General features: G+C 38.9%; 1 protein-coding gene across 1 annotated transcript; it reads right to left on the minus strand.

Annotated features, from left to right (window-relative positions):
* Positions 1-1,032: 1,032 nt before the first annotated feature.
* Positions 1,033-14,783, minus strand: adam8b (ADAM metallopeptidase domain 8b). Its single transcript, XM_017483545.2, has 23 exons — positions 14,636-14,783; positions 13,195-13,289; positions 12,934-13,031; positions 12,333-12,411; positions 12,087-12,163; positions 11,788-11,971; positions 11,620-11,685; positions 11,459-11,530; positions 9,713-9,882; positions 9,540-9,621; positions 9,300-9,430; positions 8,954-9,140; positions 8,686-8,775; positions 7,176-7,371; positions 5,588-5,690; positions 4,096-4,267; positions 3,923-4,003; positions 3,751-3,835; positions 3,498-3,618; positions 3,230-3,386; positions 2,996-3,109; positions 1,872-1,946; positions 1,033-1,670 (listed from the first exon to the last, which is right to left on the minus strand). Exons 1-23 carry the CDS (start codon positions 14,676-14,678, stop codon positions 1,614-1,616), a joined length of 2,535 nt encoding a protein of 844 aa, XP_017339034.1. The 5' UTR covers positions 14,679-14,783; the 3' UTR covers positions 1,033-1,613.
* Between the last annotated feature and the right edge of the window lie 9,706 nt (positions 14,784-24,489).

Below are 24,489 nucleotides of genomic sequence, written 5' to 3' on the forward strand. Positions count from 1 at the left end.
AGTGCAGCTAAATGTACTTGCAATTTTGCCAATTCAAGCACAAAAAACTCGCATCGCAATTTTATTTTTAAAAAGCTGCAGCAAAATCCATTTTTTGCAGCAACGATCACCAAAAAAACCCCTCCTGTACGGACTGGGCTACAGATGGAGATTCATATTTTAAATCACCACATTTTCTTGTACAGTATTTAAACAATGTAATCTTCAAATAAAATATAATCAGAAATTTATGAATACAAATTTGAACCCATGGTTTATGGCATATCCTCAATGAGCCAAGCTGAAAGCGTTTCAACTTAGAGACATAATGGAAGTAATAAACTGGTTATGCTTTGCAGTAAATACCACTGCTACATCTGCAAGTGAAACCACAACCATCTAGACAACCAAACACCGCAAACTTTTAATTCCACACCATTTCTAAACGATTCTTGCTCATCTGTGGGGGGGTTTCTTATCGAATGAGGCTCTCAACCCAGCCCTCAGTGCTCCCTCTCCAACCATGCTTTTGTTTTTGTCCAGCTGCTGAGACAGGTGTGCAAGCTTAGGCATGCTGGAAGCATCCACAGGATACAACTCGCTGGACTATCTGAGGGCCTGTGATTAAAAACCTGGCTTTTAGATGGGTATGTGAAGTAAGGCAGCAATATAAGAAAGGTAAAATAATAAAACCCTAATCTTAATTGACCTTTTTCTATTATGTTGTGTTATATAGTGTTATATAGTGTTATATTGTATTAAATATTCATTATTAATGAAGTACTACAGATCACAGTTGTCAGAAACATTTCTTAGTTTAAACTCAGACATTGCTGGTGACATTACAAACAGGTATCTTGTCATTACAGTGCGAGAGGGACTATATTTATGTGATCTACAGCAGGAGCCATCTGAAAACTGGACTTGACTTGACAGACTGTCTTTCTTTACTGTAAATATAAAACAGACACAGATTTCCCGTTGGTGTTGCAGATTAAAAATCCCCACGTTTCCCTTCAGACAGTGAACGCATAAAATGAGTCACGAGTCAAATTAGGAACAACTTCTTCAACCATGTCATTTTAATGTATAAAGAATATTAAAAAGTACCAATATGTACCAATAAAATAAAATTAAAATATTAGACACAATACTCACAAAAGGGCAGTTTATTTTTACTCTAAGAGTGAAATTATCAACAATAATAAATAACCCAAATTATAATTAAGACTTTAACTAGAACTATGTCTAAGATAATATATGTCCAGTGTTCTGACTGGAATTGAGACTAAGTTATTCAGTGTAGTATATAAATATATAAATATGTTTGAATCTCCTGTGTCTGAAGACTTAAAAACAAAAGTACAGGTTTGGTCTTTAAAGTGGTACCCATGCTGTAAAGGCAATACTTCCATTACAATATAGAGGATGGAATTTTAATAATACCTTCAGTCAAGCATAATTCAGAGTAATGTTCCTCTCTGCATTGGAGGACGAGCACGAAAAAAAGGACACGACTGCACAGACGCAGTTCTGATGTGTCACCACTCCGCAGATGTGTTATGAGTCACTCATACACCCAACGGACCGAAAATTCATTATCGATCTACATTACATGATGATTCCTTTCATAGTCATCTCCTTGGAATAGTCAGAGGCCTCTGTGCCGTTTTCAGTTCCTCTCTTTCAGTCTGTAAAACAGTGCTTTTGATTAAACAGTTTTAACAAATAAAAGTCTAGTATAGTATATCATTCACGTATCATGACAAACAGCACGGGTCATTTGCTTCCAGTTACACTGTAAATTATTTATACATTATGAATGAGTTTAAAACCAGACTGTAGTAATTCTCTGAGTGCTGCAGATGTTATTATAGGTTTGGAGCTCTAACCTCTGGCTTTTTCCAGGATCCAGTGCCTACAGTCGGCTTTACTACAACCACAGGAGGACGAGCCGGTCTGCTCACCTGTATTTGTACAGTAAAAAATAAAGTACACCGAACAGAAACTGAACAACACAATTAAGTAAATATAAACAGGTAAATCATTCATACTGGGGTAACTTGCAACTGTAACTGCCAATTCATTACTAGTTTCTTATTCTATTCAAGAGGGGTTTTTTCTGGCAGTTTTAAACAACAATTTAAGGTGTCAGATTTGTTTTTATTTATTTTCCCACAGTAATGTTTTCTTTTTCGATATTTTGCTTCATATTACGTTTCTTCCGAATGACGCAAGTAAAATCCATGTGCCATTTTCGAAGGGAAATCCTTCCATTTGCTTCAAATCTACTGAAAATCTTCCTCAGGCATGGTGCAAAATCATATTTGAGATTTAGCCACAAATGCATGACATTGGTGGGTTTTTTTTTGGTTAGCCAATTTCCACCTACCAGCCAACTCTCCAATATCATAGCACAACTACCAACTGGGAACGGTGAAGGCTAATACATGCTTTCTCTGAGACATGTGAAGGATCGTTTCAAACTGCTGCATCACAAGACAGCGAAAGACAACCGAAGGAAAGCACTTTCTATGCTCTTCCTGATACAGCTCAGAGACGACCATAAATTAGCAACTTTGTGTCGCTGTGATTGACAAGGGAGAGACGGTATGCCATCTTTCCCACTCGGAGAACACGGCTAATTTTCGTGTTCATGGATGGATGTCGCGTCATCGGAATTTGAATTTGCATTCTCTGGACAGCCTGGCAAACGCTTTCTTCTTGTGGCACTTGAGATGCCCAGGATTTTTAAAAAATGTGGTTTGGTACGTGCTCCTTCAAATGTGTCTGTATTATTTAAAGCAGAGGTTCTCAACCTTTTGTAACTACAGATAGAAAAAAGACAGGATAAGCTCCGCCTCTCCCCAGCAACAAGAAAATACAGAGGGAGAGGAAACGCGGGGTTTTTCATTTATGTACATTCTATTTGAAAAGCAATAAAAACACGCCCCCATTAACATGTTTGGGTATAGGGGCAGCCATGTTCACTGTAGTGCAACATGTGGCACCTTACCGGTTTCGCATCAGCAGGACATGGAGGCTTAGAAGGAGGCAGAGGCTTCATTAGTGCCTCTGGAATGGGTGGAGCTGTCTGAGGTGGCTGTGGGTCCGACTTTTTAAGAGGAGGCTGCAAAAGTTGACCAAAATATGACCAAATGAATTGTTCTGAAAATTAAATTTGGCATCAGGCATCACGCAGCCATTTTCTACGCTGCAATTGTGTGGTGCTGGATGGTCGAGCACTCACTCGCGGAGCTGTCCGTGTCGGCATGACTGTGTACGCGGACTGGGTCACGGTCGAACTTATAAAAGCAGGCTCGCTGATCTCGAGACGATCCTTTAAAAGCGTTCGTTTTGCTCCGGGGTTCTCAAAAAGAGCATTCGACTGCTCTGGGTCAGCTTTTCTATAAAACAAAAAAGCAAACAATGTGTAGTGTTTTACTAACTGCAATCACAAGCACTTCACTGTGAACAAAAAAAAAACAACCCAAAACAACAAACTTCTGCTGACTCACGTTCGATGCCTCGATCCAGTGCCCTTTCTCTTTTTACAATAAATCCAAGTTCCAAATCCTACTGCCAATAGTAGTAGGACTGCAGCTGCAACCAAGATGCCGATGATCGTCGTATTTTTTACTGCGAACCAAATACACAGCAATCAGCTCGAGAATCTGATGCAAAAGTACCAGTGACCAGAAAGAATAGAAAAATGATGATTTAGATTTGTCTCACTTTGGATGAAAGTAAGTAATTCCTGTGGTAGCTTACCAGAAGGCAGGTCTGCATATTTGACATCGCAGTATGGTGGAGCCCATCCCGGCTCACAGTGACAACGCTTTCGATGATCACAAACCTATCAGTACACACAGGGAATTACGTTCAACCCTATAATCACATTCTGCTTATCATCACACGTCTGCAATGACATTAAGAGTCTCACCCCATGTCCGCTACATTTCCCTGAGCAGTCTTCACTCCCACCGTACACTTTCACATCCTGGCACGTGTTGTGAAAGCAGACCTGCGCAAATCAGCACAAAAATGTGCTAATTACAAACGTGATAGCAGAAACAGCAGAAAGGTAGCACAAACACGACGTTCTGGCATGCTTACTTTGTTCTGGTCACATTTTGTTCCTGTAGGTACCATGCTTAGGTTCTCTTCCTCAGATCTCTCCCCGACTATGTTGCATATCTCTCCGGTTATCATCAACAACTGAGCTTTTAGACCGGTAATGGGATACTTATTTCCCCCGGTGCAAAATATTGTTCCACAGTATATATCTCTGTGAGAAAGGAAAGTTGAACATTCTTCACAATGAAAAGCAGTGAAACAACACAGAGTTGTGTACAGAATGTGTATGTGTGTCGACCTGGGAAAACCTTTCACACAGCGAAATTGTGACATTTTTTGTTTACTATATACATTTTGGAATACATACATACTGGACAAACCTCAAAAACTGCAGGTTTGTCTGAACTGAAACGTATCTCTCTATTGACTGCATCTCAAACACAATTAAACGTCTAGCATTTTAACCCCAGGCACTTATGGAGAAACAATTTAAGAATGTCTCACTACCCAATGAGAGTAAATCACTGTTAAGCCCCGCCCACATGAGAGGTTTGTGCCAGAATGACAGAAACCACAGGAAAGCTTAGAAAGCTTTAAAAAAAAACAAAAAAACAACAACATTTATTTATGATATTGGAGTAAGATATTTATGTTTTCTTAAGTACATGCGTCAAAATCAGGTTTATTATGGTTTTTAAAATATTGCTAGTTTTTTATTTTTATTTCATTTTGTGTTTTGATTTTCAGTCACAGTTTCGTTTCAGTTGGTTTTAATGGTGCATAAATCGTTTTGATTTCATTTTTTTTCCGAAAATCATTACCTTTTAGTTTGTATTTACTTTCAGTATCGTTTTAAGTTTTTAATATCATGGTAAAAGCTTTGATATCTGTAAACGTGTATGTGACAAAGGTGGAATAAATGATCAAAATACAAGATTATCTACTATCTAACAAGCTACAAAAATCACTCAGTGTTGAATTTCGCTGCATATCGGTCATTTTTCATTCGTCAACAGTGATGGATCCACTCCGTTCAACCTCTGTTCTTAAGTCAGCCCCCCGGCATTTAAAATACGAAAACATACGTTTTATTCTCTGAAAATCGATGTAGTTTTTGTTCGTATTGCAGGTGGATGTTATAGTTGCAGTTTAGTTTTCATACTGAATGTATGAACTCAATGATCGGTGCTGGAATTGGCTGCAATGCAAGGGGCACCAAATTGGTCAGGGCTAACCCTGCAGATTATGATGAATATCCTCTAACAATAGACTGCTTGCATAATCAATCCGCTAAATCCAAGTGCATGCAGAAAATGGGGTTGTATAAACAGACCCTAAGGTCTGATCGTTTGTCGTTTTTGGATGAATTGAGACTAAATGACGTCCAACAGATTTTCCCAGACTGCTACACATTTACAGTGAAAGTTACAGTTTGAGTATTAAAGATATGGGAATAGCAATTATTTCTGGCCCTAGATAAAAAGTTTCAGGTGAGAGAGGATCTAACCTAATAGAGGTAGTTTCGACTTACTTTTCTGCACATCTTCTGTAGCCATCTTTGCTCCTTCCACAGTGGGAATCATTTTTCCCTAATGTATTCCTTAAAAAGCATCCACTTGTAGCCACTTTGGCATCTACGAAAAGAAAAGAAGTAGGTTCATACACGACCAGATCTGCCATATTACTACATTATAAATATTAAATCAGGAAAGTAAGTAATGTGTACTTCATAAATTAGTGTAGAAACTTGGAATCTTTGTTAGCGACATTAGCAACATGTGCAGGCAATGTGCTTCTGAAATGTTCAGAGAAGCAGATCAATTTAGGTAGCTTTACAAACTGCTTATTTGTACATCTGCAATGCAAAGTTTGTGTACAATCCCAAAATGACGGTATATTACACAGTCCAATCTGTATATACTGCCATGCTGTAATGCAAGCAGATAAACATGTTACACATCCTCTAACATTTTCCGTTTGTGAGATTTGATTGTGGTGCACCGCCAGTCAAATGTTTTTGACCACTTTATATTTTAGCATTCTTGTTTCAATGGCCTCATGTTATTTATTCATCACTGATTCATCTTGAGTAACTGCTTCATCCTGGTTTGGGTGGCGGTGGATATGGAGTCTATCCCAGGAACACTGGGCGTGAGGTGGAAATACATCCTGGATGGGACTCGAGTTCATTGTAGGGTGTGAGGTGGGAATACATCCTGGATGGGATGGCAGTTCATTGCAGGGCACCCAGAGGTAATTTAACTGTAGTCATCAGTTCACCTACATGTTTTTGGGAGATGGGAGGGAACTGGAGAACCCAGAGGAGACCCATGTGGGCACATGGAGAACATGAGAAACTCCACACAGACAGTAACCTGAGTTCAAGATCAAATCAGGGACAATAGAGCTGTGAGAGATGACAAAGCCACCCACTGTACTGCCTGACCACAGTTTAAATTGTCAGAATTTTCAAAATACATTCACCCTATTTATCAGTCATCTATGGACAGGAGCAAAATTGCCCATGGTCTCTGGTTGGGAGGGATGGCATACTCTCTTTCCCCTGTCAATCACAGCGACACTAGTCCCTCATGGGTGCCTGTGAGCTCGTGTATGCAGAAGAGGGCAGATAGCACTTTCCTTTGAGTGAGATAATCGGTTCTGTGATGCAGAAAGAGTGTCGGAAGGAGCATTCACCCTCCCCTGGTAGCTGTCGTGTGATAGGGGCAAGCTGACTGTTGGGCGGGAATTGTCAGATGACCGAATTGGGGAGAAACGTAAGGGAAACAAATGTAACCAATTAATAGGTATAAGTGAAGTGAGAAATGCTTTAGTTAAATGTGTAGTGAACTGAGAAATATTAGAAAATGACTATGCTTTTGGAACAACGTAGATCTAATCTAAGTAGCATACCACATATTTCTGTTTTACAGTTAATACCAGAACTATATAACTAGCAGGTTTATTTTTTAATAAAGAATTTGTTTCGCGCACCATTAGGGTCTGCCAATAAATAAAGTATCATTTTGTTTGCTCTGAGGCAATAATAATGATTAATTAATAACTTTAATTAAATATAATACGTTTGACAACATTTGGTTCATATGCAATATAAGTACCTTTTCCCCACAGTCTCTGGCAGTGCTGGAGATGAGTTGGACATTGACCATTGTAGCAGTAACTATCTTCATGACGGCAAGGTATCCCATTCATTTTAAAGCTGTCTTCTGGACACTGTTCAGACGTTCCTGTGCAGTACTCATCCAGATCACACTCATTCGCAGAGGCCCGACACAGACTGCCGGCTTGTTTTATCTGGAAAGGAAACAAAATGCCAGGGTATATCCATCCATCCATCCATCTTCTACCGCTTACTCCTTTTCAGGGTCACAGGGAACCTGGAGTCTATCCCAGGGAGCATCGGGCACAAGGCGGGGTACACCCTGGACAGGGTGCTAGCCCATCGGAGGGCACAATCACATACATTCATACACTACAGACACGCCAATCAGCTTACCATGCATGTCTTTGGACTGGGGGAGGAAACCGGAGTACCCGGAGGAAACCCCCACAGCACAGGGGGAACATGCAAACTGCGTGCACACACATGGCCCCAGTGGGACTTGAGCCCTTGACCCTGGAGGTGTGAGGCGGACGTGCTAACCACTAAGCAAAGACAATCTTAGTGCCTACTCAGTGAGGCATGAGGTGCCTTTCCAGAACCTTCAAACTGACTGTTCCTCAGTGGTGGAATGAACTTCCAACCTCAATCCGGACCGAAGAATCCGTCGCCATCTTCAAAAAACGACTAAAGACCCACCTCTTCCGTGAACACTTAACTAATCCCTAACTTGTCCCTTGTCTGCACCTACACTGGCTCTTACACCTCTACTCTGTGCACTTTGCTCCTTTAAAATTCATTAAAAGACCTTGCACGCTAGCACTACTTGTATTGTTCTCTGCTTGATTTATCGCTTTGCTTGTAGCACCATGTACACATACACCCAAGCACGCACACATTCATTCACACCTAGGGGCAATTTAATGTAGCCAACTTGTCTCACCAAATGTTTTTTGGAGGAAAGGTGGGAGGAAACCAGAGAACCCGGAAAAAACCCACATGAACATCAGGAGAACATGTGAAACTCCACACTGACACAGACGTAAGCTGAGTTCAGGGTCGTACCATGGACCTTAATGCTATCTGCTGCACCACTGTTGTAATTCTTGAAAGCCTTTTTTCATTTGCTCTCGGTCCCGAGGATCTCTGTTGTTGCCTTTAACAATGTCCTGTTTCTCTGGGGTATAAAGATGATGTTATAAACATGCGAAAACACAGAGCCAGATGGTAATTCACCTTTGAGTTTCCTTCGGGATTTTCAGTTTCCTCCCACCTCCCAAACACATGCCAGTCAATTGATTGGCAAAGATAAACTGCACCATAGGTGTAAATGAATGTATGAAAGCGTGTGATGATCTGGCCTCCCATCCAGAATGTATTCCCTCCTCACTCCCAGGTTTTCCAGCATAGTCTCCGGATCCACTGCGACCCTTCAGCGGTCACTGAAAGTGAGTGAATTTTTGCTCATTTTCATTGATGCATGCTAATCACACAGGAAGACACTGTACCTGGCAGTTTTCGCAGCACTCGCCCTGTGCACACTGAGATCCTTCGGTCAATTTGCAGGTTTGGGCATTGCAACATCTATTTTTGCACTCCTGCAAGAGAAACAGGACGTTACACAAGAGTGAGTGGTTGTTACGCAAGAATGCATTATTTATACAAAACAAGCACAAGAATTTCAAAGAGTTGAGCGAGCGGAACAAATCATCTGACTCTGCTGCAAATTCTGAGGGTTGTATTTACAGTGGAAGGAAAACAAAAGAGGCAGCTCACTTCTACTGTCCCACAGTCACACTCCTCCCCAGAGTCGAGGAAAGCATTGCCACAGACGGGTCCACCATAAATTCTGTCTGAGCTGGGGTGGTCCAGCAAGCATCTGGGGTTGGCATTCTCCAGAAATGTACTCAGTTGATCAAGACTGCAATCACTGAACAGCGCTGGGAACACTGAGGCAGCTGAGCTGTGATAAACAACACAGAGAAATGTGAAGTTTGTTTGCTAAAATATAACGAATGTACACACTCGTAGGATTAACTGCAGAGCTGTATTCCCTTATTTATTCCACTTGGTACGTCATTTAAACAGCTCATTATTGATTTGCACGAATGAAAGTTCTTACTTTACAACTTCAGTCATAATGCAGTCTGAAAGGCCACAAGTGCAGCCCTGTTCATCATGGGACATACCCATGTTGTGGCCCATCTCATGTGCGATGGTTGCGGCCAAGCCCAGCGGACTCGTGCTATGATCCTGAGCAATAAAGCAACAGTCATCATCTTTTTCTATATCGCATAGAAGCGTAGCTGTTTCAGAGCACACATTTCATGTACTTGTGTATGCATAACTGGCCTGAGATTACCTGATTAACACCTCCAGAGGCTTTAGTGCACATTGCAAATTTGTTTGCCAACCCTACGGTGCTACCCAAAAAATCGGCACCACTGCACAAAAACAGAAAGCAATGAGTACACCGGACTTATGCATGACGATCGTTACTATGGTCCAGACTCCTGGGTGTACTGTAATACTCACGTTACGAATTGTGCATTGTCATGCTTGACTCTTTTGAGCAGCTCCTTCTGACGCCACTGAATAAATCTGGTTAGAGTGTCACTCTCACTCACACTGACCATGATCTGATCTTCTACATTCCACACCTCCAAGCCCACCAGCAGCACACGGATACCGTGTGGACGATAGAACTGAGGAAGGAATGATCTTAGTTACGAGATACGAGACATGTAACAAAAAACATGCAGATTATAAAATACTCGACTTTACACTAGGGCTTTACGTTTACTCATTTCGCAGACGCTTTTATGCAAAGCGACTTACAAGTTCAAGTTCGAGTGGTTTCATTGTCATTTCAACCATACACAGTGAAACGAAACAACGTTCCTCTAGGACCATGGAGCTACAATAAACAACACACTAACCACATGATACGACACAGAACTATATAAGATCTACAAATGAGGAAATATAAGCAAAGTGATATATCAAGCCGAGAACAATACAAGTAGTGCTACTACTCAAGAACTTTTAATTGAGTTCTAGAGAAGCTAAGTGCGCCGTGTAGAGGTGTAAGAGCTGGAGTAAGTTTTTTATTATTGTTTATTTATTTATTTATTTTTATATAGAAGGATGATGTGGGGTTGGCATTTTAGGGTTTAGTTACATGTTCACAGAAGAGGTGGGTCTTTGGCTGTTTTTTTGAAGATAGTGACCGATTCTGTGGTCCGGATTGAAGTTGGGAGTTCATGTAAGCAAATATGAATAAATTATTTGGATTGAGCAGATCCTTTGGTCTAAACAAACACAAATACAGATTCGAATAAGAGGGGAACTTATTCATTTTTTGTTTTGTTTAGAAAGCCTGCCATGTCGAGACACTAGAACCAGGATCTGGGAATCAGGAATGGGATACCAAAACTGGGACACAAAAGAAGTTGTGTTAGTGGGAGGTTTTTATTTTCATTGCAAGCTTGTTGGAGAAAAGTTAGTAAGGAATTGAATCGTATATGAATACACTATTCGCGACTGGAAAGATAACGTGTTCCAAACGTATACGAATACAGGTGTAAATATGAGCAGCACTGTTTTACGTCTTTCTTTCTTTCTGTTTATTTATTTATTTATTTATTGGAAAGCCAGAAAGGTTCACAGAGCATCTGGTTTAGACTAGAGGTGTGCGTCAGGATTGGGATCCAATGGAACACGACAAAAAAACACACGAGTGGGAGGTATTTCATTTCAAGTGATATGGGTGCATATGTAAAGGGTACATGTATGAAAAGACCACATTAATTAACGTATAGGAAGCGCAGTATTATGAGTTTTCTTTTTCCTGGTCTATTAATCGGAGGTTTGCTCCAGTAGACCCATCTAAACACTGTCTTACTGATATTTCTATTATATCTCTGTACAAACTGGCCCCAGATTCACAAATATGGACATATGCGTTTAGTTTTTCTGCTCCATGTAGCACAGACCATGCACTACATAATATTTGAGAACGAGGGAGTTCAGGAGTTGAATAAATCTATGTTGGGTAAATTACTACTTTATTTTTTGTTATAATTTACGAATGACGAGTTACTTCTTTTTTAAAGCAACCCTGGGGTTTATTTCGGTGTTTTCCATTGTTTCTGTGAGCACAGAGGTAAGGTCTTCCGCTTTAGACGAATATTTCGAAAGACACAAATTTGTACAGATAGTGAGAGATAGTGGCATTGTGTTCCACTCGTATATCAGATAGCAACAGTAGGAAAATAATACCTTATCAACATGATTTATGGCTTCCAACATCCTTGCCCGTACCATCTCGTCATTTGACTTGAATCTTCTGTACTGCAAGAGGGAAATACAAATCGTCAGTTGTGACCTTCTCATTCCAAAGAAAGGGGAATAAAGCCTTTGTGTGTGAATAAAGCTCTTACTTCACTATTGTCAACCACAAGAAACAGCTCCACGTATCTCTGGGTCTGAAATACAGTCTTCATCTTCTACAAAGATGAGGAAAAGCGTTAGACATCGTGGTAGTACAATAGTATTTTTGAACATAATGCGATCCAGATGATGACAGGAGTAATTTTAGAAACACATACCCAGCTGCTGCGTTTGAAGTGGGCTGAATTTCTGGGTTCCTTATCATAAACTGTGATAGCGGAGTCTCCATAAGCACTCCTCTTCTTCCTCAGGTATTCCTGCTTATAGAATGCATGGTCTCCCTCATTGTTGTCACTCAGGGGCTCGATCAGGTACATCTGCTTTTCAGTCCTTATAAAACCTCTACAGAGGAAAAAATTCGACAGCCTATATGGTCAAACGTCATATTTATGTCTTTATGTCTAATGTGTTCACGTTACCCTTCTTCTCCTGTAGTAGCTATAATATTGGACATTACCTCATGCCAGAGCAGACTCCAACACTCACTGAGGAATCCTCTATTCCATCAATATGGCCATGATAATAACAGTGGTGCTGCAAAACAGAATTAATCTATATTCAGCTGATGATACTTTGTAAAAGACGAGCAATAGGTATACAATACTTATATGTACAAAATATGACATCCCATTTGAAGGTATGGAATTGTAGAATTAATGTGCCTTAGATCAGATTTAAGTTGAATAAAAAGAAGTAAACTTACGTCAAGCTTTGGAGATGTGATCACAGTTGATCCGTCTGCTTCATAACGTATTTCAGTGTAATTGGGTCCAATGAGAAATCTATGATTTTTTTAAAAAAGTTTTGAAATCTTTTTAATAAAGAGGCATTTACCGTACTTGGTTATCAAAATTATTTAACCCAGTAAACATTTAGGTTTTTAATCTAAAAGCTATTTATTCAGTGAATTATTCAGTAGCTATGGTGAAACTACAGTGCTGTGAAAAAAGTATTTGACCCCATCCTGATTTCTTCTGTTTTTGTGTAGATCTCATACAAAATTGTTTCAGAAATGTAAACAAAATCTAAGATGAAACAAAGGCAACCTGAGTAAACACAAAATACAGTTTTAAATGATAATGTTATTTATTGAAGCAAAAAAGTTATCCAATACCAACTGGGCCTATCATATTTAGTATGAAATACCCAAAAGTAGAAGAAATCATGACTGTAATAGGAAAGGTTACAATTAGTGACAAGACTGATAAATGTGTGTTCTGGGAGTTTAAGGTAATAAAACTGCAAAACATATATAATTAATAATGCATAATGTTCTGTTTGTTTTGTTTGTTTGTTTGTTTTACCTGTTCTTTTGCAAGTGAACTGTATGATTATTTCCATTAAAGAACAACTGATATAGAAGTTTCTCAGGATACTTTTCATGTTTGTTGGATTCCAAAGCCTAGGAGATAAAACTTTTATTGATCTATACAGTATATGTGACAGCTTATCAAATGAAATCTTTTAAAGACACAAAAAAACCCTAACACTGTTAGGCCACAGTACACTTTGTCCACTTTTATGTAAACCCCAATTCCACTTAAAGCCATGAGTCAATGACTGACCTGTTTACTGACATGCTTGTGGTGCTCGAGTCGTTGAGGTCTCACTACATCATACCTGTCAACATGACTCATTGAAGGTATTTCAGTGAAGCTTCCTGTGAATAAACGGCCAGAACTTTGACAAAACTGCACAATTTTTAAATAGCTCACGTCAGGTCAGGTGAAGTCAAATCGGTCTCATTATCATTCCTCACATAATGTACAGTGGAACGAAATGTTTCATTAGCACCATGGTGTAACATAATGATGCAGTAGCACAGTACACAGGACTACACAAAGTGCAAATACACAACAGCGTGTGAGACAAGTGCAAAATATGCAATAAATACTCAGGACAGTGCATGATAACTAGTCAGGAATACTGAACATTAAGGTTTTTTTTGTTTGTTTGTTTGTTTTTTTAAACAACTTAAAATAAAAGTGCAAAAAAAAACAACAAAACAAATGGGCCAAGCCAAAATGGCAAAATATTAAGCTTTTAATGGTCTAATCCAGTGGTTTTCAAAATGGGGGCCGGGGGGACTCAACAATTTGGTGTGAAAAATAAATTCTCACTCTCAGACAACCACACACACACAATCAATTCCTAATGTAATGTAATGTAAAGATGTAAGATGTAATTATTAATATAAAAAAAGGGGGATATATTCAGAAGTCTGTATTTTTAATGTGTTTTAAAGACATCTTGCAAAAGGAGGGCCTCGGTCAAATGTTAATGCCATTTGGGGGGCTTGCCCTGGAAAAGTTTGGGAACCCCTGATCTAACCAACAGATCATTTGCTTGTTTACTTTTGCTGTAGTGAACTGTTTGGTAAAAAGTTGTTTACCCACAAGGCTTAAACATTTAAAGAAATCAAAGGTAAAAACTATCCCATGCTAAGTTACTTTATCTATTTGTTTCATTCTTGCTATTTTCCTGACCAATGATTTGTTGTTAAGACCATTAAAAACTTCATATTTTGCCATTTTGTGCTTGACCCGTTTATTTGCCTAGGAGTGTACACTCAAACAGCATGAGCAGTAAACAAACAAACAAACAAACAAAGTGTCTTGTTACAACAAAAAGGGTTACATAGCAGTTAATCGGTGTTGCAAACTTTGTAGGGTCCTTGGGTGTTTACATAGATATAGACAGACAGACAAATATACGCGCGCGCGTGTGTGTGTGTGTGTGCGCGCGCAGTCTGTATATATTCTCCTTCAATTTCAACAACGCAAATCATCCCCAAAATGTCACTCAAAAGGTTTTCAAATACTGATGTTACAAGAAAGTTGAATGTCGGACACTGATCATAGTGTGAACTCGTCTGACATATTCAGATCCCTGTTCATCTATAACTGCACCAGTACCTTTCACTTTCATCTTCATCTTTATTATTCATTTCTAAAGTGCTATAAAGAAGCTATTCCTTTTCCCTGAGAATGTAAACGATTCACTTACCCCAGTCACACAGACAGCAAAAGATGACAGCGATATAACGCATGGTTCTTCAAGTTCATAAGCGCGCATAGTTTATTCTCTGAGATAAAGAATGGGGAAGACTGAAAACACGCTTTGGCGCAAAGCCACGCCCCCTTAGAGTGGTGACGTAATGCTGTGAGACCTCCGACTGTTGTAGCTGAGTCTGAACCCGAGCATTACACACACACTACACACTTATTCCGGGAACATTACCCTCACTCCCTTCAGCTAGTGTGGGATCTTTTCTGTATATCTCTTATTTAAATAATAATAATAATAATAATAATAAATAACTGTGTCATCTTCATCCAGATGAAATAACACAGCTTATCCATGAAAAAGAGACAGAATCACTTATAGTTGCATCCCAGATTTTTGTTTACTATTTTATAGTCTTTAGTTTTTTAGCACTAATCTGTCTAGATCACTATTTAGGCACACTATTTGGGGAAAAGCTAGAAAGGCACACCTACTATTCAGAGAGAGTCCAGCAACCGAATTCAGACGCACCACGTGATATCCTGTAACAGACATAACGGTCATGACTCACGGTATTTTATTAAAGGAAACACACTCCCTGTTCCGCAGGCAAGATCAGATATCTTGCATTAAACAATTAAATAACTGTATAAATAATGTCATACTCTCGCCGTAGCCTTAATCTCAGTATCCAAAAGGAAATGTTTTGCCTACATTTGAGTTAAAAGCACTCACAAAAGACTTTCTGACATTTTGTACTGTTGCAAAGTGGAGCAGAAATGGACCTTGTGTTTGGGATTATATATCATGAATCTACACAAGGGCGGAGCTACAGGGGTGGCATGGGGTGGCCACCCTAAGTAAAAGCATTGTCACCACAGCATTGATATCCCAATGTATAAAATGTTAAATGTTTCCTGGACAGATTTATAGCAGCGTATTTTTCATATATTTTTCAAATGCATATGAAATCCATCAGTTATAATGTAATGTTTTAATTTGGATTCATTTAGAAAATAAAACTATTGAGTGTAGTGTACAATTAGAACGCTAGATAGTCTAAACTGCATACTCATTGCATCTTATTATATTTTATCCAAGTAATAAGTGAAGATATTTGTTGGTGACTTGAATGCATCACAGCTTAACATGTGACAGTGCTGGCTTGGTGGTTAAGGCTCTGGGTTACTGATCAGAAAGTTGGGGGTTCAAGCCCTAGAACTGCCAAGCTGCCACTGTTGGGCCCTCGAGCAAGGCCCTTAACCCTCTCTGTTCCAGGGGTGCCGTATCATGGCTGAACCTGCGCTCTGACCCCAACTTCCTGATAGGCTGGGGTATGTGAAGATGTGCTGTAATGTATATGTGACCAATAACGACTCGTTATCTGTTTGTGACTTCAATAAACCATTGAAGTCACTTGGTGCATTGAAAGTTCCTAATATAATCAGTATTGTTTGTCATGCTTAGTAAATTAATCTTAGCATTATAGTCTATACTCACTACAAGTTTGGGTGAAACTCAAGAAATGTGTCAGAAGTTAAATATATTTTACCATCTAACTTAATTTATTTATCCATCCATCCAATCCAGTTGTCAGGTTCAGCCTAAATCAATCGCACAACAGTCGATTGCTTCAGTATTGCCACCCCTCCCACCCCATAAATAATTTTTTAGATCCGCCCCCGAATCTACACAAAATAGACCATAATATTGAAATGGGAGGAAAGTCAATATAGCTTGATAAAATATTTACAACCAACTTCTGACTGCATAAGTATTCACCCCCATAACTAAGCTCTTGTGTAATCAGTTCCATCAGAAGTTACACACGTAATTAGTTGAATGGAGTTGTTGCAATTAAGGTGTCACATGATCTCAAGGCCCCTGAGTTTGATAGAGGAAATATTTAAACAAACAGCATCACGAAGACCAATGAGCTCTCAAAATACAAATTAAAAATCCTAAACGTTGAACATCCCATGAAGCACCATTAAATCCATTAGTACAAAATGGAAAAAAAAAATATGCCACAACTGCAAGTCTGCTTAAAGGAGGTCGTCCACTTAGTCAGTGACTGTGTAAGGAGGAAATTAGTCAGAAAAACAACCAGGGGGGGCAAGGGAAATGCTCAACATGATGCTACCACCACCATGCTTCACACTGGGAATAAAAACCTAACACTTTTTTCAACGACCAAAAAGTTATGGACTCATCAGACCTCAGACTCTTTTTCCACATGTCTCCAACACGCATTTCGGCAAGCTTCAAACAGGATTTCATATGACTCACTACTCTTCCATAAGGCCAGCTTTGTTGAGTGTTCAGGCTGTGAGCCATGTATCATGCTCATTCAGAGTTACCCTTACCTTTTGTCTGCTTTATACTTTATAACCTAATATCATACAATAAAGATTGAAATAATTTACAGATATTTCAATCAAATGAGCACAACTGTACCATGTAAGCACTGTATGTAATATCTCATAGTTCAGCATCACCAGTTCTGATCATGCAGTTGACTTTGCTCTTTGGTTCTGAAATGACCAATGGATTTGCAATATAACACAAAGGATTTACTGGTGAGTCACTCCCCCATAGAGGGCAAACTGGGATAAGAGTCCCCTAATCTGCTCCCATGTCCACTGTTATATTAGCAAAACAAGGTCGATTGGATTAACAGTTTGCTTGGCATGACACACAATTACTAAGAACATGATAAAATTATTCACTTATATAATTACTCATATAATTACCAACATTATGCATAAAAATAGGCTGATGTGATGAGTAATGGGCACAAATTGTCTCATATTACAAATCCTACTATCTACAGCAGTTGGCTCAGGATGTGTGTGTGTGTGTGTGTGTGTGTGTGTGTGTGTGTGTGTGTGTGTGTGTGTGTGTGTGAGAGAGAGAGAGAGAGAGAGAGAGAGAGAGAGAGAGAGAAACTAAAGTAAAGCAGAAATGTGCATAATCAAATACTGAAGAATAAAAAAAACTGTGGTCAGTTAGAATATATCTTAATAATAATAATAATAATAATAATAATAATAATAGGGCGGCACGGTGGCGCAGGGGGTTGTGCTGTCACCTTATAACTCGTTTGTTCTGGGTCTGATCTTGAGTTCGGATTACTATCAGGGTAGAGGTTCTGTGAATGTTCGTCCCATGTTTATGTGGGTTTCCTCCAGGTTTCCTTTGGGTTCTCCAACTGTCCTACAGGGAAGTGAATTGGCTATGCTAAATTGCCCCTAGCTGCCTTGTGATGGATTATAGCATCCCATCTGGGAAGAAGAAGAAGAAGAAGAAGAAGAAGAATGAGCTCTTTATTATCTTTTGTTAAATAGTGAATCAGTTTTTAGAGTATAGCTTACGGAGTGGATCATGCTTTAGAACATCGTGCCTCCACACCAGAACCAGACTGGACAATATATAACTCCCAATCACATGATTATTCATTGCACATATTTCCTGTTAAAACCCTGATTCAGGTCACTGTATACACCAGTTCACTTACCAAGATCCTTTGCCATGTTTGCCATTTCTTGTATGCGTCTCTGAATGCTGATTTCTCTGTTTGTGACGCTTTGTGTGATTCTTGCTTCTGTCCTTCCTTCTTAATGATTGTGCTTCACTACTTTGTTTTTGTCTGATCGATTGATCCCTGTCTGATTACTGACTACAGGTTTGTCTGCTGAATTGAATTATCAATGAAAGGCTTGCACTTTCATCCTCTTGCCTCCACTTTGTGACGTACAGAATGGATGTGTGTTATTTGTCATCCACCGAACAGCAATTTAGAATGTTTATCATTTTCCAGCAAACATTTTACAGTAAAAAAGAGCTGCTTTTATTTATTTATTTTTCTTAGCTGACCAATGCCATCTATTTTGTTTCTTAAAAAAGCACACCACTTGTAAATAAGAGGGTTAAGTGTTACTGAAAATGAATATGGGCTGAAGGTCTACTGCTTTTCATGCAAAGTACAAAGTCACAGCCTTCTTCTTATTCACCAGCGCCAGTAGGTAAAATTGTCCAGCAAGAAAAAGACGAAAACCATTGACTTTGTAAATTGCTGTCCTGTTAAACTATTTTGAAGTAGAATTTTTATTGCATCTGGATTATTACAAATTAAAAATATTTATGGAGATGGACACATACATGTACATACATGCCTTTGACTTGCTTAATGTCTTCTATTTCAGCTCTCTGATAAATTATCAAACTTTTTATGTAAATTTCATGCAAATACGGTGCCTACAAGTCATTTAGCCTCTGTTGAAAACATTATATTTAAATTGGGTGTTTTTTACGCAAACGTAGAACACTTTTTGAGCCCACTGCTACCTTTTTCCCAAACAGCTCACCTCTTTTGTTGAAACTGCCTCATAAGTTGCCTTTTAGAAATAATGCAGACTTGAACATCTCTGTTCTGGCTGGGAGCCAAACTAATTTCTCACTCGCTCTTTGACTTTCAGTAAGCTCTTTATCCTGGTCAGGGACATGGTGGATCCCGAGCCTATCCCAGGAACACTGGGTGTGAGGCAAATATACACACTGGATAGGATGCCAGTCCATCGCAGGGCACCATGCACACACACATTCACACACACATTCACGCCAAAGGGGCAGTTTACAGTATTTTAACTAGTCCACCTGAGAACCCAGAGGAAACCCGCTAAGAACATGCAAAACTCCACACATACTAACCTGAGCTCAGGTGCACTACTCCAAGAAACTATCTAGATCAAATACTTAACAATATTACCATTATATACCATTTTATGTTTGTATTTTTTCATTTAAATGATTAACACAGGTCTAAAATAGTAAACATTTAAACATCGAGAACTACACCTACTAGGTTAGAGTTAGGTATGTGCTAAGCATGTCTACCTTTCATTAATATGTGCTTTCACTGATCTGAAATGAAATAAAACTTACTCATGTTGGTATTGTGTAAAATTTATACTGCTGTTCACATGAACTTTTTTACACTGCAATTCTATGCATCGTCTTCTGTAGTTTATATGACAAATCCTATAAGTGTTCCTATTAATTTACTTGTCAGTTGGTCTGATCAGATCTGCTCATAAGAACTTGTGCTTTTAAAATATTGCCTCAGTAATTCTTAACTAATCCAAATAATTATGCACTTTTAGAAGACCATGCGAAAGTTCCATGCAAGAGATCAGGACTCTTTTAATTTTGCATCCTCTGACAGTGGTTTGAGGAGAGCTTACATCATGCTGGAAAGACTTTTTTGTGTGCGTGTCCCTAATACAGAAAAAAATTACGAGGAGTATAAGCTCTTTAGAGACGACATTTTATAGGACAGCCAAGGCTGCAGGATCGTGTGCCAGAATGCTGAAAACCAAATAGCCTTCACACACACACACACACACACACACACACACACAGAGCTTTCAGTCACTCATATTCGCTCCTATACACTATATTCCTTATATGTACAGTAAATATCAAATGTACTATTTGAATATACATGCAAGATTTTGCAAGTACCTGAAATATTTTATAACATCCTTTCTTCTTTGAACTATTGATCAGCAGTGTTTTAGCAGTGTTTTGCTTAAAATGCAATTCGGTTTTATTGCCATAGTGCTTCTATGACAAACCGCCAAGAATCACAATTCAGCTTTGCAGAAATCTACACTACATGTCAAACATTTGGATACGCTAGACTGAATATAGTTTTCATTCAAGACATTTTAATAAAGGCTTCTTGTAGAAATTTGTTTCTAAAACAAATGTAATTGGTGACATTAATACCCGTGTACATTTGACATTTTAATCATGTGGCAGAGGCTTTTATCCATAGCTTACAATTAAGCTGAGCAGACAGGAGTGACAACTTGGCAGTACAAACCACAACCTCTCAGACGTCAGATGTCCAGAGCCCAACCACTGAGTCACTTCTATCAAAAAAATTATTTATAAGTTTCCCCGTTTAATTTCCCCCTAAGTAGTAAGTTTCATTTTTGATCAAATGCAAAGCATTAGGTCATGGGTCTTTTGAATAATATGACGGTGTTTTGTTGCATAATTTTCAGATAAATAATATGAATTCCACAAAAATAAAATGAGATCCACAATTTACAAAACAAAATGCATATATGCAATATACACTATATGGACACCCGACCATCACACCCATATGTTCTTGTTAAACATCCTATTTCAAAGACGTCATTAACTTTTTGCTCTTGTAACAGCCTCCAGGGCTTTCCATAAGATTTTGGAGTGTGGCTGTGGGGATTTGCCCCATTCATCCACAAGAGCATTAGTGAAGTCAGGCCCTGATGTTAGGCGAGGAAGCCTGGGATGCAGTCGGTGTTCCAGTTTCCACCTTTGTTCAGTCGGGTTGTGGTCAGGGCTCTGTGGAGGCACCAGGTTATGGAGCTCGCTTTGTGCACAGGGGCATTTTCATGCAGGTTTCAGTCTTTTAGTTGCAGTGTGGAATCTTACTGCTACAATGCTATACATCCTTTACAATGCAAAGACATCCTATAAAATGGTGTACTTCCAGCTTTGCCATGGCTGTTTGGGGAAGGAAAACACATGTGTGAAGGTCAGGTGTCAATAAACATTTGGCTTTATAGTGTATATTGTGTTCTATAAATAAAAAGATTCTTTCAAAGGTATGTTTGTAGTCCACAAACAAAGTTTGATCTGCCGGCATTCATTTGTGGATGTGTTTGACTGGGCCAGTCAAAAGGACTGGCTCTGAGTTCAAGCCCCAGCACTGCCAAGCTGCCACTGCAAGGCCCTTAACCCTCTGTTCCAGGGGAACCTTATCATGCCTGACCCCAACTGCCTACCGAACTGCGACATGCAAAGAAAATAATTTTACTTTGTTGAAATGTATACGTGACAAATAAATGCTTCTTCTTAAATTACATGAAACATGCAGTTTCCCAGTTGGTAGAGCTTGGCAAATGTGGTTAATTCTAAATAGATTATTATTTTGTTCCTGAGCCTGGGAAATATGAGATGTACAGGTTACAGGTTTCTGTTATTTTGTCCATCCCCAAGTACATATACAAGTGAAAGCAGCAAATGGAACGTATATATCTTTTGTTGATGGGACTTCATGAATCAAGAGAAGATGAAGTCACACTTGGCTATGATTGAAATGATCATCATGCACCGAGTAAGTATAACGAGAATATAGAGAGCATATTTGTTCCATGCACTAGATCTTCTATGACCCTAGTAAACCGGGGCAAGAAGATTAAAAGTGTAATTACTAAGAACACCCAAAAGAAACTGAATTACAGTCCATGTTCAAGGGCAAGTTAAAAAGCAGTAAACGTGTCTGCGAAAATAGAGAGCCCAAAAAATGTTTGATTAACATGTTAAACATTACTGATTTTTAAACAAATTTTTTAAAAATATAATCTTAATCTTAAGACTGAAATTAGAAACTCTTCAGTGGAAATAAACTCATTTTCATTTCCTGCGTATCCTGCATTAGTTTTTTATCTCTTTACTGTCACTAATTATTAATTAATTACAAGGCATTACACTGAATATAAAATATCTCACCTGTTATGTCAGTGCCTCTTTAAAGGCACGCTATTTACTCATATCATTGATTTTGATGCCTGCTTTGCAGCCAACAAGTGTATACACTAAAGGAAAGCATTGCATAATGGCTTGAATTTTATAGCTTGAACTCTCATGGAGTGCACGTCCATTCAATCTCAAACAGTTTTATATATTACACATGAGGCATGAGGGCTCACACTATCATAGAGCTTAAGCTTATTTATATTTAATGTCATTGCTGAGCCCTTCATAGCACGCTGGCTTACTGGTTTTTATCCCAAGCAATCTTTCTTAATAGATTTATATCCTTATTTGGTTTTTTAAAAATATCAAATTGATTTAAACTGCTTTTAAACCACACTCATTTTTATAGCCATTGGAAAACCCTTGCACTTCATGCAGAGGATAAAATAAGAAGGGAATAAATATACAGTGTAGTCTGGAAGCACTTAGAGACACGGTTTTTGAAGTCCGGCATTTTACCAAAAGAAACCGGACAATTTAACATTACAAAATAAAATGGCTTTCAGTTCCCGCTTTCCCCTGCTGCTGTAGGCTTTTACCCTGTCTTCAGTCTTTCAGCAAGTAAAATGCAGCTCAGTCATGATCAGTTTATGTAAGTAACTGGGTCAGTCAATGAAAATTTCACTTCGTAGCTTTGAAAAACGCCTTCTTTGCTGTCTTGAAATGTTTGTCGTTATTATCTTGCTGCCAGCTGAAGCTCCATCCACTACTGTAGTATACATTCCTATGGCACTATGTTTCACAGTTAAAGTGGTATGCTTTAGGTCAGGGGTGTATACACTATATGGCCAAACGTTTGTGGACACCTGACCATCAGATTCTTATGTGTTTGTTGAAAATCTCATTCCAGATTTAGTCCCCATTTGCTGTTATAATAACCACCACTCTCCTGGGAAGGCTTTCCATTAGATTTTGGAGCGTGGTTGTGGGGATTTGTGCTCATTCAGCTACAAGAGCATTAGTGAGATCAGGCACTGATGTCAGGAGAGAAGGCCTGGGATGTAGTCGGCGTTCCAGTTCATCCCAAAGGTGTTCAGTGAGGTTGAGGTCAGGACCCTGTGCATGGGCACTCAAGCTTGTACACACCATCCTTGGGAAACCATTTTCAACATTGAAATCTTGTACAATTGTGTGCTTCTAACTTTGTGGTAACAGTATGGGGAAGGACCACATATGGGTGTGATGGTCAGGTGTCCACATACTTTTAACTATATAGTGTGTATATATAATATATAAAAAAAGATTTCCAACAATACTTATATACAGTATGTTTAAACAGTTTGTGCATTCAGGATGTACTTTTCAGATAAATGCCAAAAAATGAACACATTTAAGAGAAGTTGTTGTGTGAACAAACGATTGAGACCAGGCAATGACTTTCCAGACTTAATTTGTCCATTTTGGTTGAGATGGTGCCCACTGTAACCTCAGAATTATGTTCTTGGCTGGCAGGACTGGACCAAGACGCGGTCTCCTTCTGTCGTAGCCCATCCACATCAAGTTGAGGCATGTAGTGCATTCTGAGATGCTTTTTTGGTCACCACAGTAGCAAAGGGTGCTCATTTGACAAGCTTTCCTGTCAGCTTGAACCAGTCTGGCCATTCATCTCTGACCTCTCTCATTTCTGCTGCAGAACTGGCACTTATTGGATTTTTTTTTTTCATCATTTTGTGTCATTTGTAGAGACAGTTGTGTGTGAAAATCCCAGGAGATCAGCAGTTTCTGAAATAACCAACAACTAGACAAGAGCACATTTTCCCCCCATTCAGATGTTTAAAGTGAACATTACCTGAAGCTCTTGACATCTGGTATCTGCATGATTTTATGCACTGCGCTGCTACCACATGATTAACTGATTGGATAATATAGTGAGCAGGGGTACCGGTATTCAATTCAATTCAGTTTTATTATTATAGAACTTTTAACAATAGACATTGTCCCAAAGCAGCTTTACATAACTATATAAATTCACGATATAGATGTACGAATTTATCCATAATGAGCAAGCCAGAGGCAACACTGGCAAGTGGAAAAACTCCCTGAGACAGTATGAGGAAGAAACCTTGAGAGGAACCAGACTCAAAAATATCCCCATCCTCATGTGGGTAACAATAATAATAATAATAAAAAAAAAAAAACCCTTATACAAATGTGCTAATGCTACGTGGTCAAATAGTGCAATTATGTAACCAGGAAAATTCATTACATTTTTTACATGAAGTCTGTTTTGTTGAGCTTATCCACTGTTCACTGATGGAGAC

This window comes from Ictalurus punctatus, chromosome 13, assembly GCF_001660625.3.
Source record: "Ictalurus punctatus breed USDA103 chromosome 13, Coco_2.0, whole genome shotgun sequence".
NCBI lineage: Eukaryota > Metazoa > Chordata > Actinopteri > Siluriformes > Ictaluridae > Ictalurus > Ictalurus punctatus.